This window comes from Ahaetulla prasina, chromosome 7 (assembly GCF_028640845.1).
Source record: "Ahaetulla prasina isolate Xishuangbanna chromosome 7, ASM2864084v1, whole genome shotgun sequence".
NCBI classification, from domain to species: Eukaryota; Metazoa; Chordata; class Lepidosauria; order Squamata; family Colubridae; genus Ahaetulla; species Ahaetulla prasina.
In genome coordinates, this window is record NC_080545.1 from 47,094,489 (window position 1) to 47,113,593 (window position 19,105).

Here is a 19,105-nt window from a genome sequence, read left to right on the forward strand (position 1 = left end):
CGGGGGGAGTTCGTTCCAGAGTGTGGGAGCCCCCACAGAGAAGGCCCGTCCCCTGGGGGCCGCCAGCCGACATTGTTTGGCGGATGGCACCCTGAGAAGTCCCTCTCTGTGAGAGCGTACGGGTCGGTGGGAGGCATGTGGTAGCAGTAGGCGGTCCCGTAAGTACCCAGGTCCTAAGCCATGGAGCGCCTTAAAGGTCGTGACTAACACCTTAAAGTGCACCCGAGAGGCCACAGGTAGCCAGTGCAGCCTGCGCAGGAGAGGTGTTACATGGGAGCTTAGCATCCACCTCCTAGATTTGCAAGAATTCATATTACTAGACAGGATTATACCAGACAGGCAAAGGAAGATGGGAGGCAATTGGAGAAGAAGCAAATGGGGGTTGTCTATTTTGTCCTTTGTGTGGTCTCTCTGTATTACAGTTTACTCTACCTATTCGGTAACAATTGACGTGTATAAATATTGAGCTGCATTTTGTGCTCGGAATGTTTCTTCTCATTATGCATACCTAAAGGACTTAGAAATATAAATCTATGATTTTTATAATTACAATTTAGGCACATTATTAAGAAAACATTTTTATGTTTTCATTTTAATGTTTTCACCAGGGGGAGCGGGATGACCCGTTGCTGGGACGTGCTGGGACGTGCTGAGGAGTTTAACGGTTATCTATACGATAAAATCGTTCAGCTTAGGGACGGTCTGGACCAAAATTGTGGCGATTCGGACGGGGCATCTGAGGGCGGTCTTGGTGATGTTGTTTGGGATGAGTTTGACCCTGTGACTCCCGAGGACATGGACAGGTTGCTGGGTAGATTGAATGCCACCACGTGTTTACTGGACCCGTGCCCCTCCTGGCTGGTGCTGGCCACTCAGGAGGTGACACGAGGCTGGCTCCAGGGGATTACGAGTGCTTCCTTGTTGGAGGGAGTCTTTCCGGCCGCCTTGAAAGAGTCGGTGGTGGGGCCCCTCCTCAAGAAGCCTTCCTGACCCGCTGTTTTAGGTAATTATCGTCCGGTCTCCAACCCGCCGCGGCGAAGGTTGTAGAGAGTATGGTGGCATATCAGTTTCCCTTGCACCTGGAGGAAACTGTCTATCTGGACCCGTTCCAGTCCGGCTTCCGGCCCGGTTACAGCACTGAGACGGCTTTGGTCGCATTGGTGGATGATCTTTGGAGGGCCAGGGATAGGGGTTGTTCCTCTGCCCTGGTCCTATTAGACCTCTCAGCGGCTTTCGATACCATCGACCATGGTATCCTGCTGCGCCGGTTGGAGGGATTGGGAGTGGGAGGCACCGTTTATCGGTGGTTCTCCTCCTATCTCTCCGGCCGGTCGCAGACGGTGTTGACGGGCAGAGGTCACCCGCGGCGCCTCACTTGTGGGGTGCCGCAGGGGTCGATTCTTTCGCCCCTTCTATTTTTTATTATTAATCAAATTTCTAGACCGCCCTTCTCCCGAAGGACTCAGGGCGGTGTACAGCCATATTAAAATACATAGATAGACAATGAATTTAAAATAAATTTTAAAATGAAATATTTAGCCGGCCAATTGAACTAAAAATAATAAAACCAATTAAAATCAATATAAAATTTAAAATTTAAAAGTTAAAAAATCTAATCCAGTCCTGCGCACCTGAATAAATGTGTTTTAAGTTCACGACGGAAGGTTCTAAGGTCCGAGAGTTGGCGAAGTCCTGGGGGGAGCTCGTTCCAGAGGGCGGGAGCCCCCGCAGAGAAGGCCCTTCCCCTGGGTGTCGCCAGACGACACTGCCTAGCTGACGGCACCCTGAGGAGTCCTTCTCTGTGAGAGCGCACGGGTCGGTAAGAGGTATTCGGTAGCAGAAGGCGGTCCCGTAGATAGCCCGGCCCTATGCCATGGAGCGCTTTAAAGGTGATCACCAACACCTTGAAGCGCACCCGGAAGGCCACAGGTAGCCAGTGCAGTCTGCGCAGGATAGGTGTCACCCGGGAGCCATGAGGGGCTCCTTCTATCACCCGCGCAGCCGCATTCTGGACTAACTGCAGTCTCCGGATGCCCTTCAAGGGGAGCCCCATGTAGAGAGCATTGCAGTAATCTAGGCGAGATGTCACGAGGGCGTGAGTGACCGTGCATAGGGCATCCCGGTCTAGAAAGGGGCGCAACTGGCGCACCAGGCGAACCTGGTAAAAAGCTCTCCTGGAGACGGCCGCCAAATGATCTTCAAAGGACAGCCGTTCATCCAGGAGGACGCCCAAGTTGCGCACCCTCTCCATTGGGGCCAATGACTCGCCCCCAACAGTCAGCCGCGGCTGCAGCTGACTGTACCGGGATGCCGGCATCCACAGCCACTCTGTCTTGGAGGGATTGAGCTGTTCAACATCTATATGAAGCCGCTGGGTGAGATTATCAGTGGCTTCGGTGTGAGGTACCAGCTGTACGCTGATGACACCCAGCTGTACTTTTCCACACCGGGCCACCCCAATGAAGCTATCGAAGTGCTGTCCCGGTGTTTGGAAGCCGTACGGGTCTGGATGGGGAGAAACAGGCTCAAGCTCAATCCTCCAAGACGGAGTGGCTGTGGAGGCCGGCATCCCGGTACAGTCAGCTGAGTCCGCGGCTGACTGTCGGGAGCGAGTCATTGGCCCGATGGAGAGGTGCGCAATTTGGGCGTTCTCCTGGATGAACGGCTGTCTTTTGAAGACCACTTGACGGCCGTCTCCAGGAGAGCTTTCCACCAGGTTCGCCTGGTGCGCCAGATGCGCCCCTTTCTAGACCGGGATGCCTTGTGCACAGTCACTCACGCCCTTGTGACGTCTCGTCTGGACTACTGCAATGCTCTCTACATGGGGCTCCCTTGAGGGGCATCCGAGGCTACAGTTAGTCCAGAATGCAGCTGCGCTGGTGATAGAGGGAGCCCTCGTGGCTCCCGAGTGACACCTATCCTGCGCAGGCTGCACTGGCTACCTGTGGCCTTCCGGTGCGCTCAAGGTGTTGGTGAACGCCTTTAAAGCGCTCCATGGCATAGGGCGGGTTACTTACGGACCGCCTGCTGCTACCGAATACCTCTCACCGACCTGCGCCTCACAGAGAGGGACTCCTCAGGGTGCCGGCGCGACAGTGTCGTCTGGCGACGCCCAGGAAGGGCCTTCTGTGGGGCTCCGCCTCTGGAACGAACTCCCCCCAGGACTTCGTCAACTTCCGGACCTCCGAACCTTTCGCCGTGAGCTTAAAACTCACTTATTCACCTGCGCTGGACTGGGTTAGTTTTTTAAGTTTATGGGTTTTTAATGGGTTTTATTTCTAAATTTTAATTCTGGCCAATTTAATAAGTTTTTAATTGTATTTTAATTGTATTTATAGTGTATTATGTATTTTTACTTGGCTGTGAACCGCCCTGAGTCCTTCGGGAGAAGGGCGGTATACAAATTTAAATAATAAATAAAATAAATAAATAAATAAATTTCCCATTTGAGATGTTGCTGAACTTAGTCTGTGGGTTTTATTATATTAAAGATTTATTGTATTATTATTATTATTGCTCTTCTTTTGTTATTTTGTTTACAGTTTGTGAATTGTTTGTGGATTGAAAATCCTAACTTTCTTATGATTTGGATACCTGTCTTAGAAGGTATACAAGTGCAGCAATGTATCCACCATCCAACAAACACTCTCTGTGCCTTGTGTGTTTGAGCAAGGAGTGTTTCATAAATTGTAACATCATTCATAATGAAGTTACTCTACTTTTCTCAAAAGACTTTCTGTGAGGCCATACACTATAGCAGTTATTATGGCTGCCAGACCTGATCAGATTAACTGGCTTAATTAAGGCAAAAGTGACCCAAGTGCCTCATTTGTCTTCGCATCCCAAGACCTAGCTAGTATTCTTGGTCTAGCTCATGGCATTTTTGGTGCAAGAACCCCAAAACCAGAGGTTACCATTAATATTTATTTTATTTATTTGTTAGATTTTTCCCCCACTACAAAATTCTCTGAGATAGGTTGGGTTGAGAGAGTGACTGACCCAGAGACATCCAACTGGCTATCATGTTTAAGGCAGTATTAGAACTCCCTGTTTGTGTTAACCAGACTTATTCCACATCCTGCATAAAATCATTCAAGTTGGTAATGGTACCATTAACTACAGGTTTCAAAGTCAGTTTTCTGGCATACGTTATACAACAACCTAGTCCTAGCTGTTGATTTTGATTTGCTTGCATTGATTATTTTTTTCCGCCTCTGGTAAGCATAGTTAGTCATGTTTATGCATGGTGCACAGAGACCTCAACATAAATTCAGGTTGTTTATTTGTAATCAGTGGATTTTGAATCTTTGTCTATTCATATGATTCTCCCTACATTTCTCATGCAGACACTGTGAGTGATTACGGTGACTTCATGGTTACTCTGTGCAGTGGGAATGACTCTTAAGTGCCTGTGAAAATGCAGAACAAATTTAGAATGTTCTGATGGTATCTGCTCATAAATCTCATATGTGTAAATGCCCAGATGACATAGATAGATACATATCAGGGGTCGGCAATCTTAAACACTCAAAGAGCCACTTGGACCTGTTTCCTACAGGAAAAAAACACATTGGGAGCCACAAAACCTGGGTGGGCGTGGCCAGCTCAATGTCACTCACTCCCACCCAGTCACATGACGGCCTAGCCACGCCTAGCCAGCCACAAAACTATTCTCTATGTCTCTCTCCCCTTCTCTTCCCACTCTGTGTCTCTCTCCCTCTGTCTCTCTCCCTCTCCCATTCTCTTCTCCCCCGCCTCTATATATAACTCTATATGTTTCTCTCTATGTCTCTCTCACCTCCTCTCCGTATATCACTATGTATGTGTGTGTCTCTCTCTGTATATGTGTGTGTGTGTTTCCCCCCTTTCTTCATGTGACCCTCCTCCTCTCGTAACTCCCTGGCTGGTTGTGGCTGAGCCGGGAGCGTGCGTACGCATGGAGAGACTCCAGCCTGAAGTGGCAAGAAGTGAAGGCTGCCTTATGTGCAAATGTGGCGTGAAGACAGGTACAGGGCAGCTTCGCTCCTGCACTCTCTGGTGACCCTCTTCCCCGTTTTCCTCTCAGGACACCCGGGACAGCTGTGCTGAGCCAGGAGTGTGTGCACGCGTGGGGAGATCCTCAAGCGAGCGCCAAAGCTCAGGAAAGGCGCTCGCAAGGCAGGCACTTACGGAGGATCTGTTGTGTCTTGCCCGCCCTCAGAGCAGCCGGGGCCTTCTTACCTGCTCCCGAACACTGAGGAATGTATGCCTCCCGGCCCAAGTCCTGGCTCCATGCCCACACAAACTGCAGAAGAAGGAGCATCTCCCGGCCCCAGCCCTGATTCCATGCCCAGGCAAACGGAGCAGCTAGACCCCTCCCCCTCCTCCACAGCATGTGAGCCTGAGGAGGGTTTATTCCCAACAGCTGCTGATTGGTGTGACCCTCGCATCAGAAGGCTGGATAGGCGGAGGCAACAGAAGGAAGGGAGGGGCAGGCCTTAATGAGTGCTGAGTCATGGAGCCACACCCCATGGCCTATATAAAGGATCTGCTTTCTGGCAGTCTCTGAGTCAGGCAAAAGTCGAACTTATCTTGCTGAAGTCACTTACTGGTCTCCTGCCTGCTCTGAGGACTTTGCTAGGACTTTGGGCAGAGCTGCAGAGGCAAGGCTGATTCGGATTTCCCTGACCCGGCCGTCAGCGGAGGAGTGGGACACGACAGGATCTTTCCGTGCATGCACATGCTCCCAGCTCAGCCACAGCCAGCCCACGGGTTTTGAGAGGAGGGGCGGGGAGAGGAAAGTGCAGGAGCGAAGCTGCCCTGTACCTGCCTTCACGCCACATTTACGTGTAAGGCAGCCTTCGCTTGCTGCCGCCTCGGGCTGGAGTCCAAAAAAGAAATAAGGGGAGGGGCAAACCACTGATGTGACAGGGAGCAGATGGCCCAAAGCTCTGTGGCTCTGGAGCCGCAGGTTGCCAACCCCGATACAGATTAACAGAGTTGGAAGGGATCTTGTAGGTCATCTAGTCCAACTCTCCACCCAAGCAGACCCTACACCATTTTTGACAGATGGCAGTCCAGTCTCTTCTTGAATGCTTCCAGTGATGAAGCTCCTACAACTTATGAATGCAAGCTGTTCCATTAGTTGATGGTTCTCAGTCAGAAAATTTCTCCTGATTTCCAAGTTGAATCTCTCCTTGTTCAGTTTCCATCCATTATTCCTTTTCTGGCCTTCAGGTGCTTTGGAAAATAACTTGATCCCCTCCTCTCTATGGCAGCCCCTCAAATATTGGAACATGCTATCATGTCTCCCCTGCTCCTTCTCTTCACTAGACTAGCCATGCCCAGTTCCTGCAACCATTCATTGTATGTTTTAGCCTCCAGTCCCTTAATCGTCTTGGTTGCTCTTCTCTGCACTCTTTCTAGAGTCTTAATATCTTTTTTATAGTGTGGTGACCACAACTGGATGCAGTACTCTAAATGTGGTCTTACTAAGGTTTTCTAGAATGGTATTAGTACTTTCCTTGATTTTTATTGTATCCCTCAGTTAATGTAATTTAGGATTGCATTGGCTTTTTTGGCTGCCGCCACACACTGTTGCCTCATATTTAATTGGTTGTCCACTAAAACTCAAAGTTCCCTCTCACAGTTACTGCTGTTAAGCCTGGTTTCACCCAGTCAAGGGTGAAATTTTTTATTTTATTTATTTATTTCTTCAAATACATATTAGATAATATATATATAAGCATAAATTGAAAACATAAAATGAATATAACTAAAGGAAACATAAGGACAGGAACTGTAGGCACGCTGGTGGATGCCCCTTATTAAAAAATTAATTAAATTAAAAAATTTCCCCTACCAGTTCTGTGGGTGTGGCTTGTTTCAGTGGAAGGTCATGTGACTGGGTGGGTGTGGCCAACTCGACATCACTCACATCGAGGGGCTCCTCACCGGCCCCTCCCAGCCACTCCTTGTTGCAAATGGCAGAAAAATGGGGAGGGGAATATTCCTGCCTACCAACCTTCCCTCAGTCTGTGCTGAAATTGAGGAATGGATGACAGGCAGGAAAATCCCCTTGCCCATTTTTTCCTGCCTTTCACAAAAATGACTCCATTCCAGTTCCTCCCCCCACTTCCTGGGGACTACTTTAAAAGGAACAGGCTGCAGCAGCTCTATTGTGAATGGAGGGAGAAAAGTTAGCATTCTCTCTGTTGCGTTTAACATTGAATTCTGTGGAATATCGAGCAGCTGGAAGAGGTGAGCGGCCAGGTGTGGGTGGGGCCAAGGAGGGGTAATTACTACCCGTTCGGTGAACTGATACCCATAATCCCTAGCTGTTCTCCTGAACCAGTCCAAATCAGTAAGTCATTCTGTCATTAGACAGAACCTTGTGGTACCCCACTGCTTCCTTCCTTCCATGTAGATGTAGTACCCTTAAGGACTACTCGTAGAGCATGGTTTGTCAGGTAGTTACAAATCCATCTGATGGTGATGCTATCTATCCCACATTTTTCTAGTTTACAAAGAAGTAGGTTGTGGTCTACTCTGTCGAATGCCTTGCTGAATTCTAAGTATATTATGTCCACAGTATTTCTCTGGTCTACTAATTTAGTCACTATGTTGAAGAATGAAATAAGATTGGTTTGGCATGATCTGTTTTTAATAAATCCATGGTGATTTCTAGTTATTACTTTACTCGTTTGTAGACGTTGGCAGTTCTGTTTTTTATTATCTTTTCTAGTATCTTCCCAGATACTGATGTTAGGCTGATTAGTCTGTAGTTTCCTGGGCCTTTTTTTTTTTGTTTTGTTTTTTGAAGATGGGAACCACATCAGCTCTTTTCCAGTCCTCTTGTAGTTCCCCGGTGTTTCAGGATTTTTGGAAGATGTGGTACAGTGGTTCTGAGATGACATCTGCCAGCTCCTTTAGAACTCTGGGATGTAATCCATCAGGTCCTGGTGATTTGTATTCATTAAGATCAGACAGGTGTTCTCTTACCATTTTTTGCTTATTTTAACTTTTATTTCTAGTCTGTCTTTTTCAGTTTTGTTTTTGGTAGATTGGACTACTGTTTCTTTTTGTGTGAAGACCGATGCAAAGAATGAGTTAAGCAGCTCTGCTTTCTCTCTGCTGCCTGATACTTCTTTGCTGTATTCTCTCTTTAGTGGAATGACTGTTTTCTTGATTTTTTTCTTGTTATTTATATGTTGGAAGAAACTTTTTTATTATCTTTGAATTTTGTTCATTCTGAGCCCTTGCTTTCCTGACTTCAACTTTGCAGATTCTGGCTATCTGCCGATATTCTGCCTTAGTTATGTGTCCTTCTTTCCAATTTTTGTACTTGTCCCTTTTGTCTTTGTCAGAGAGATCGTTGTGCAGCCATGCTGGTTTCTTCTTGTTCTATTCAATCACAGTTACAAATGGTGTTTGCCTGTTCAGCAACCTTTCAACTTATGACAGCACTGAATGAGTGGTACAGCTTAGAGAGGGGCTATAAAGCACTTTGAAGCGGTATACGGTATATACCTTTTAAGTGCTATTGCTGGTAAGTGCTACTTATGGCCAGTCATCAAACCGGCCATCATAGTCTCCCCACACAACCTGGATTCTCAGTGCCGAGCTTGCAATTATGTTGTTGCAGCTTCCTGCAGTCATTTGATTGCCATTTGCAATCTTCACTGCCATTTTCTGACAAGCAAGTTAACAAGGAAGTCAGCAGGAGATCACAAATGATGGTCACAAGTCATTGTGCTTAATGATAGTGCTTAACAGTGGCAACTGGAAGTGCCAGAATTTCTATTGCTTAGCAACATGATGGTAAAGCACAATGCCATGTGACTGTACTGCTTTGCAATTGAAATTCTGGCACTTGCCACTGTTAACTAAGCATTGCTTACACTGGTAAGCAATCTGTACTTACCTAGGTAACAGGGGAAATAGCAATCTGATTATTTGCTGAGTTTTTCTTTCTCCATAGTGGTGGAGACAGCAGCCACCTATGCCATCTAAAGCATGTACATGAAAATGTATCTGTTCTCCATTTTGTTATAGAACAAACAAATATGATTTCATTGTTATATGCATATGTGTTTTTATTTATAGAATGCAAGCGGAATATACACTGGCTTCATCAAAGTTCAGATAGAACTTTGCAGACCTACTACTCTACAGACTTCTGTGAATGTAGGAAAGCATCTCAACAGCAGTGAGACAACTTTTTATTTGCCTAATGGCTATATGAACACTCTTCATATCAGCAGTACTAACACAGTCCGTGAAGTTATTGAGGCTTTGCTCAAAAAATTTCTGGTGGCTGATAATCCTGCCAAGTTTGCACTTTATAAACAATGTCACAAGGAAGATCAAGGTATGAAAACAGATTTTTTCTGAGTTATAAATGGATTAAAGAAAAAGATTTTGATGCTAATTTTGTTCTTTTATGGCCTAGATGTAGTAGAATTATTTCTGAGACGTGTGTTGGGAAATAGATTTATTTGACAAACTGATATTTCTAATAAAACATTAAAAACTATTAAAATAGCAGAAATTAAATTTCCCTTTTTGATCTGTTTCATGCATATGTATGATTAATTTCAGCTGAATAGAATCTTTGGATAATTTCAATGTTTTATTTGGTTCTACAGCCAGCACAATCTTATATGCTTGTGTGAACCAGGAAATTAGGAGCATTGATGCCACAATGAATTGAATTTTGGTTTGTTCTAAAAGCTATTAATAGTTGGTTGAATTAGGTGATGTCAATCTAATGTTTCCTAGTTCCAGGGTGACTTTTCTAAGAGTAATCTTGATTGCTGTCAGCCTTTTGAAGGAGACCAGATAAGGAAAATATATGCTATTGTTTAAGGACATAGCAAATACTTTCTCTACTCCTTCTTACATGAAAGAAAATCAAGTAAGGGCCTCCTTGAGTTCGTTTTTCACCTTGTGCTCCCTTCCAAGGCTAAGCTGATATTTATTTAACAGCTGTTGAATTCCTTCTTCAAGGCTATCTTGATATTCTTTTACAGTTATTGCCTCACCTTTCACCTCCAGCATGTGTTAACCTTGTAAAAGAGAAACAGTGAAGTATGGAGAGAAGAAAAAGCTAAGGAAATAGGAATCTTTCTCCCTCCTTGCTCTTCCCTTTCACAATAAATTTCACAATAAACCTTGGGTTTTATTCTATTTATTTCTAATATTGCACATAATTTTTAGAGAATATTTCTTGAGTTTTCTGAATGTAAAGGGTTTATTTACTTAGAACTGTTCATTAAGCATACTGTGTGACTATGGACTTTTAAAACTATAATAAAGAGCAGTGAAATAGAAAGGTAGGATATTCATCACCAGTCAAAGATTATAATGGTTATAGTGCACCATTCATTATTCTTTGTTGCTCATTGTTCTCCATTTATATAATGTAGTACTGAGATGCCTCTATTTGTGCACTGATAAAGCTGTCGTCTGATAATCAGCAGAAATCTGAATGAGTGTTCTTTCTTTTGTATTATTTGCAGTTTATATGTGCAAGCTCTCAGAAACAGAACATCCTCTCTATTTGCGGTTGGTGGCTGGCCCAAGAACAGATATGCTTAGCTTTGTTTTGCGTGAGCATGAATCTGGGGAGGTTTTGGTAAGTTATACTTGTGTTGTGTACTTGGAAATCTTGAAGTCCAGCTAGTTCACTGCTAGGATTTCTAACTAGAAATGGTGTAGAATTTCCAGTTCAAACCTATTGAATGTATTCATGTTTATAGAGAAAAACAAGCAAGTAGCCAATTAAAATACAGGTAGTCCTCAACTTACGACCAGAAGTGAACCCCAGCTTTTTTTTGTTGCTAAGTGAGAAATTTGTTAAGTGAAATTTGCTCGTACGACCTTTCCTGCCACAGTTGTTAAGTGAATCACTGCAGTTGTTTAATTAGTTACACAGTTATTACGTGAATCTGGCTTCCCCATTGACTTTGCTTGTCAGATGCTTGCAAAAGGTGATTACCTGACCCTGGGGCACAGCAACCATCATAAATATGAGTCAGTTGCCAAGCGACAGAATTTTGATCACGTGACCGTGGGAATGCTGTCATATTCACAGTCGTAAATATGAAAAACTGTCATAACTCACTTTTTAGTGCCTTTGTAACCTTGAACAGTCACTAAATGAACTGTTTGAAGACTACTTGTATAGTGTAGATTTTATAGAATCTTATATTGGAAAGGATGTTTAAAACCTTTTGGGTTTAGTGCCATGCCATGCTTGGTATAAGAATCTGATATAAAGTATTCCTAGCAGATGAAAACATCTGCCAAAAGAGGAGCCCAGCCGAAGTTTCCCGCACCGCTTCAGCGAGCGCTCTTCGAGAGACGAGACCTTGCAGGGGGCCGATCTGCCGTCTGCAATAGAGAGCAAAATCCGGTTGTTCCCCTGATCAGACACCGTTTACAGCTCCAAGTCCCAAGCGGCAGGAGACAAGGGCTGCTTTGTGCCACCGGCTAGGCAAATATACCAAGGCGGAATGCTGATGCTGCGCAAGTGCAAGTAGTGCTTTGCTCCCACAGCTTCCAGCCATCGCAATCATTGCTTTGGCCCACTTGCACCACAGCTCCTCCTCCAGGGTGCATTGGCAAAAATACGAAGATTTCTCCATGGACCACTAAAATTTTCTAGCGGACCACACCAGTTGGTGACTGCTGCACTAGAGAACATTTATTTCTATTCCATTCTTACTCTGTTAATAAATCACATCCCCAAAAATTTGGCTGTAAAATATTTGGCTTAAGATGAGATATAATATTCTTACATGTGCAAACTGGATTTCCAGGTTTCTACTCCTAACAATTATGATTAGCCATCAACCCTCTTGGCCATTGCATATAATTTGATATATATCAAAAAACTAGTTAGATATAATATTAGCCTTTTGGTCTTTTATCTTCCTGCTTCTGAACTAAAAATTTCAAGAATATGGAGTTATTCTGTTTTTTTGCATGCTTTTGAAATTTGTGAGAAATACATGGATTTATTCATGGACGGTTTTATCTATAGGTTTGTGTATTTCTGTATTTTGGCATAGTAGATCCTGAAGGAAAATAAATTTATTGTTTCTACTTGAGTAGCACAATAAAATGAAAATTACAAACCAAATTGTCAATTGTTCTTGGATGCTATGGATAAATGCCCAATTTTATTTTCACAGTGGGAAGCTTTTAGCCTTCCTGAACTACAGAACTTCCTACGTATTCTGGACAAAGAAGAAGATGAGCAACTACAAACCTTAAAAAGACGCTACTCAGTATACAGAAAAAAACTTGAAGAAGCTCTTGGTGGAGTTTGGATTCCAAGTTAAAGGGGGTCAAAGAATACTCAGGGAAGACATGTGTTGCTTTTATTTTAAGTAACTTGCCAGATCTAGTATCTTTAGCAAAATGACTTTCACAAGGAAGAATTTGTTTCCTAAAGGCAGTTCTATAGATTGATATATTTTGCATGTAGGAGCATGTGGAAATTGCAATATTTGCAGGCTTTTGTTTATGCTATGTCTTGATTTTTCCCCTTTCTAGTTATGATTGTCAGAGAAGTCTGTTTTCAAAGGCAGTAAGAAATGAAGCTTTTCTGTTTTAATGTTAAAGTAATGGGGGATGTAAATTTTGATATGCTACTCAAACTCAGTTTATAATAAGAATTAGTAGACTTATTTGATAGCAGAATTGATTTTTGACTGCCTGTTTTCAAGTATTTCTTTATAATTTTGCAAATTAAATTATTTTTATACGTTGAAGAGAAATAATGCTCAAAACGTTAAGTTAACGTTGTTCAAGCAAATGGAACTATAGAAGGTATAATGAAAGTTGAAATGAAGGTAAGAGTTGGAGAAAAGAAATGTTGAAATAATATTGAAAAGAGATTGTTTTGCAGTTGGTTGATGTAATGAGAAAGAAAGTTGACGGATTTTGTTCATTACTGAAATTAATATATTCAGTGCTATTATTGAAGACGGTTTATTAAATATAGTAGAGAGTAAAATGCATGTGATATGCAGCACATAGTCACAAACCTATATGAAGTTGGTGATATGCTCAAATATTGTAGAGATTTTTATGAATCTAAAATCAACATTAAATTGTTAATTTGGAATTCTTATAATTTATTAAATGTCCAAATGTCTTTTTGAATTCCTTTGAATATACAGTTTATCTCCTGGAAAAGAGATAAAAATTATCTTCATGATGTTATTTTTAATATGAAATTTCCTCCATTTGAAACCAAGTATTATTTTTACTTATACTCATTGCACTGTGAATAACTTGACAATCTATAATTTTTAATTTCTATTCTGAAAAGTCAACTAAAAGTTGACTAGGATTCTAGGTAAGATATTTGTGAGGGGGAAAATTTTGCAGTTAATTAGCAGTATTTTTTCCTCAAAAAATAAACTATTTTTTAGTTTATCTAAGGTATATATAACAAAACCAAAGAAATGGATGTGCAATAGAAACATTTAGATAAATATATCTCAGAGGTTGTTGTACCCATTATTTGTAGCCATCCATCACAACATATTCACTTGGGATAAATTTAATTTCCATAATTTAAAATAATCACATTGGCCAGTCTTTTTAAAAATAAAATCATTTGGACATTTACTTTAAAAGTTTTGAGGAACATCCTTAGAAATTGTGCCATCTGGTGGATATTGCAGGCAACACTAATATATTATTAAAAAGTGCCTTCATTTTTTGGTTGCTTTTCTTGTCAAAATAAGGTTATAACTTTCAAAGTGCAGAGACAATCTTTACTACAATAGAATATTAATTAATACTATTTTGAAATTTGTGGTTAATATATAACAACATACCTTGTATTGTTTTCTGTTCACAGTTAACTGTAGTACTCTGTATTTGTCTTTTATTTCATTGGAGATAGAATCAAAGTTACATAGAATAGTGGTGCTTGACTGCAACTATAATTTTTTCCCCTGAAGATACTAAGTCAGGTCAATGGATCAGTTTGGGTATCATTAGTCATCTAATGAAGCAGTGAGATATTAATGCTGTTTTACTTTATATTTTATCTTATACTGTGCATCCTGGGTTCATTATAGTTTGTTTCTAATATAATTTGCACATAAATGACCAGTAGGCAAACATTACTCCTGATTACTACTTCATAAAGCATCACTGAAAAAAAGGGCATTAATCTGGAGCAGAGAAAAAGTTCTGAGCTAAAACAAAGAATGCTGGGGAGATTGTTTCAGTTTCCCATTCAATATTCTGTTCTTGCCACTGAATATTTGTTCACTCCTCCACGTTCAAGATATAATTTCTTTCCCTACCTTATCTTGGTAGGAAATATCACTTCCTTGTTTACTCTTAGCGTAAATCCAAAGCCACATAAGAAAGCAATATTGCTTGTCTAAAAAGGCATACAGTATAAAAGTACAAACATATTATGGTAGAACTCATGAAAAATAAATATCACCGCAGTAAAGCAAACCAGAACTTGTTTTTCTGTATATGTGGATGCAGACATGAATTCCAATTTGACTCTTTTCCTTAGCTTAACTGGAGCAGTTAAGCTGTAAACCAGCGTAAGAGTCATCTAACTGTATTAAGGCAAAGCATTTAATGTTTTAGTTTTTTTAAAACATCTGATCCTAAGTTTGAAATGCTGTTTTTGAATATTGAATGACAATTTACAAATATGTGAATTATAATTTTAACTTGAACTTTGTTTTCTTACTCTTTTTTGATGTGTTTTATGTACTACAGGTTAGAGTAAGAAAAACAGTTTGTATTAATCCAGACATTCTTTTACTTGGGTTACCTGCTATTATTATTTTCAATTATAAAGAGACTCAGTGATTATTTTAATGTAGGGTTCAATTTTTATTTTAATGTAACATTCCTAATCTTCAAAGATGTTAAGGATCTTATGTTTTGATCATATGTTAATGAAGAATAGGTTGGAGAGGACATGGAAAACACTTTTTGAGAAACATTATTTATTATTTTTGAGTTTTTTATACAGAAATCCAATTCCCTTTGATGTAAAGAAAATACTACAGCAAGTTTTCCATAAATAAAGCTGAAGTTGGCATTGTTCTGTATGGTTATTTCTTTTACTAACTTATTTCTTTTATTAACTTATTGACTTCCTTCAAATGTATAATATGGCACTAATTAGTGGGTTTTTCACATATTCACTTCTCTGTTTATTCAAGCATAATCACTCAGTTATTATGTGCAACACACTTCAAAATTGATCAACTATTTATTTATTTAAACAGATTTATATGGCTTGTCAATTCACACACAGGTAACTCCAGGAAACTCTTACTACATTCAAAATCCACATCTTACTATATTCAGAATCCACAACATTAAAAACCACACACACACACACACACACAAATGGCAGCAGCAATACAATTAAACCATTTGATCAGCTCCATCTTTATTTGGGGTTATTAGGCCCTCTAACAAAACCATATCCTCAGGGCCTTTCGTCTCTCTGGTGGAAAGATGTTCTATTGCTTTCTCCCACCCGGTATGAAATTATGCAGCTGTCATTATCACTGTGGTGATCATCCACCTCTGGTATATATCCAATAGATAATACCTGTCTACTTACTTACTCAGCTGCAACTGAGATAACATTCATGCATTGGATGGCACTTCCAATGTTCTTTGCTCATCCTTCCCAGGAGCAAGTCCCTACCTCAATGAAGCTGCATAGCAGAAATTGGGGAAATTTACATTTCCTAGAAAATGGACAATTCCCTTAAAAAATAAACTGGCACCCTGCTGAAGTTTGAAAATGTGTTAACAATGTGGATTTAGTTGCTTGGTGATGCCAGGCTTTGCTGATCTAGTAAACAGCATAGGTGTTCTGTTCCACCACCACCACCTCAGTCCGGGAGGCACGAGTGATGACTTAATTAGCCGGCAATTCAGTCCATGGCAGCTATCAGCTCTGGCAGCAAACTAGCGAGTGTCTGCCAAGTTTCTCTGTTATCTTTTCTTGATGCCGGCGAGTCAACCAGGAAACCAGGAACAAACAGTACTTCAGCTCAAGTTCTAAGCAGTTGATTTGTTCGCCACGGAGTAGTATAGCAGCCCCTGCTGCTTTTATACCCTGTGGGTGTGGCTCCATGACTCAGCACTTCCTAGGCCTGCCCCACCCCTGCTTCTGTTCCCGCCTCTCCTGTCTACGAAACCTAGGGACCAACCAGGACTGATTGTCCTCAGCTGGGTTTGGGAGCATTGCCTGGGCGGGGGAGATACAGGAGACAGAGGCCTCATTATTTCTTCCACCTGGCCTGCCTCTGGCTCCTGGAGCTGAGCCAGGGAAGCCGGCCCTGCAGAAGGAAGCCCTGATGGCCCTTCCCCCTCACTCTCTGAGTCACTCTCTGGCAGGGGGCCAGGCCCGGTGGGGTGGGGGTTGGTGCCACAACACTAGGCTTATTGGGATAGGAGCTGCTAAATTATACAAGTAGTATATTATCTAATTTTTGTTATGCTTAAAGGTCATTGTACAGGGCTTGCTTGAGTTTAAAATTGTATTTAAGTGTTATAGGTTTTTTAAAAATAACATTCTTTAAACTGGGATGGAAACTGATGATTATGCGAGTTCAGTTCTGTTGTAGCGGCTTTGGTGTATATGTTTTATAAACATGCTGTCTTGATCAAACTGTATAGTTAAAATACTGTCTTAGTGTATACATTTAATGGAGCTGATTACTTTTGAAAAAGTGATGTGTGGATTGAAGCTCACCTCTGGGGAAAAAAATTGTATTCCAGCCTCATTAATATTTTTTTTTGTGGGTTCCTTTAAGCACAAGTACAAGTTTCAAGGCAGGATACACAGAACAAATGTAACAAAAGGAAGGTACTTCAATCTTCTCATTACTTTCAGTCTCTTCATAAGTCATATTCTGACAGTATTGCTTAATCTCCCATTCTACAATTACAATGAATACAAAACTTTCAATCCACACAGAGAAGTTTGCATACTAATGTCTTCTTTCACTGAAATAAAGTGTGTTACTATGTTTTGCCTTTTATATTTTCCAGCTTGTGAGGGATGCAAAGGAAGCAGTAGTTCCTTTGTGATCCGTCTGCTACAGTGGAAACTACATAGTCCTCAATTTACTACAATTGAGCCCAAAATGTTCCTAAGTGAGAAATTTGTTGTGAGTTTTGCCCCATTCTATGACTTTTCTTGCCATATTCATTAAGTGATTCACTGCAGTTCTTAAATTAGTAACACTGTTGTTAGTAAATCTGGCTTCCCCATTGACTTTGGCAGAAGATTGTAAAAGGTGATCACATGACCCCAGGGCACCGCAACCATGATAAATGTGAGTCAGTTGTCAAGCATCTGATTGTAAACCATGACCATGGGGATGTTGCAATGTTTATAAGTGTGAAAAACAGTCATGTCACTTTTTTCAGTGCTGTTCAACTTCATATGGTCACTAAGAGAACTGTTGTAAGTTGAGGACTACACTTGTATTTTGTTCAAAAATATTTACAAACCTGTTATGCAAAATACGGGGATATGAGTACACTTAAGCAATAGCTAAGGAAAAGTCATGCCCAGATTTGCAGAAGGGCAGTTTTACTTAAAGCCACCTTTGAAATAAATGTTAGAGTAGTTATTGACAGAATAACTGATACAATACTCAGAAAATCTAAAATTGAGAGGGAAATTGTTAAAAAGTGCTTTTTGAGAACTCAAGAAATACTTAGAAACATTGCATTCTAAGCACCTGATTTCCATTTGTTATTAAACTGCAGCTATGTAGGTATTTATTTAACAAACAATAAATGTATTTAAGTAAATCATCCTGTTTAAAGAGTCATTTCTTAATTGACTGCCTATGTATATTGGCAAGAGTATTAAATGGAAACAAGTAGTCCTTGGCTTATTACCACAATTGGGTCCAGAATTTCTGTTGCTAAGCAAGGCAGTTGTTCAATCATGACTGATTTTACAACTTTTTTTGACAAGTTGTTAAGCAAATCATTGCAGATTTTAAGTGAATCATGCAGTGTTAAGCAAACCTGGCTTCCCCTGTAAACCTTGCTTGGCAGAAGCTGACTAGGAAGCTTGCAGATGGAGATCATCTGACCCTGGGGATGTAATTCATGGTTGCTGGCAAGTGTCTGAATTTCAGTGCTGATTGTAACTTTGATGACTAAATGAATGGTTCTAAGTCAAGGACTATTTCTAGTGCCAGCCATTATTTTTTTAAGAAAAAAAATCATTATATTAGTTTAACTTAAAAGCTAAAACACATGATGTTTACTTCATCATTTATTTTAAAAATGCTTCAATATGCTAAAGAAACAAATTTCTATGAAATATTTATGGAGTAGTTATACAAAATTGGGGGATGGTGGCGGCAGAGAAATGACTATCAAATGCAAGGGCATAGAGTTCTACAGACTTATAGGAGAAATATAAAAGCAATAAGAACCTTCGACAATGTGGATATTTAACATTGGCTGCCAGGCTGTTATGCAAAGTAATACATATGCACCATGTTTTATAGCAGTTCCCAGTGTTGTTCCTAATCAACTAGGCTCAAGTATCAAAAAACTGAGCAGTTATTAGATATGTATAGTAGCACGCTGATTAGTACATGAATTTTAAATGCTCACTTTATTGTAGACAAATTTAATCACTGAAATTGTGTGCAGCAATATACAGGATCCTTAAAATGGCACTTTCTGTTAAAAATACTGAATGTATGTTTGTACAGTTTCCATATTGCACACACACAATGACATGATAAACCTGTGAGGTGGTTGAAATGTCTTCGAGCAGCCTTGCAAAGAGCTAATTTTTGACAACCAACGTAGAAACATAAAAGCACCTGGAAACCTGACATTGCATAAAGGTCATGCAGTGATTCATAGCATATCAGATAGAACATCTCCAAGGATGATTTGTCATTTAAAGCATTTTGCTTTGGGGCGATTGTTTTTAGAAAGAGGAACAGTTTTTTTAGCCTAGTGTGGGAAAGCATTACTTAGCCCTTCTAGTTGAATTAATAAAATTAATTTGCATTTGTTCCTGTAAAATGTTTGCATAAATAGAGCAAAATCAGATTTAGCAGTC

The 19,105-nt window shown here is 41.0% G+C and overlaps 1 protein-coding gene across 2 annotated transcripts in view; it reads left to right on the forward strand.

Moving 5' to 3' along the window:
* RASSF3 (Ras association domain family member 3) overlaps positions 1-15,092 on the forward strand; it is a 37,479-nt gene extending 22,387 nt beyond the window's left edge. For both annotated transcript variants that reach the window (XM_058190966.1, XM_058190967.1), the window contains 3 exons: positions 9,085-9,349; positions 10,500-10,615; positions 12,177-15,092. In XM_058190966.1, the coding sequence (XP_058046949.1) occupies positions 9,085-9,349; positions 10,500-10,615; positions 12,177-12,326 (531 nt within the window). In that variant the 3' untranslated portion in view covers positions 12,327-15,092. The remainder of the gene's footprint in view (positions 1-9,084; positions 9,350-10,499; positions 10,616-12,176) is intronic.
* Positions 15,093-19,105: the final 4,013 nt, after the last annotated feature.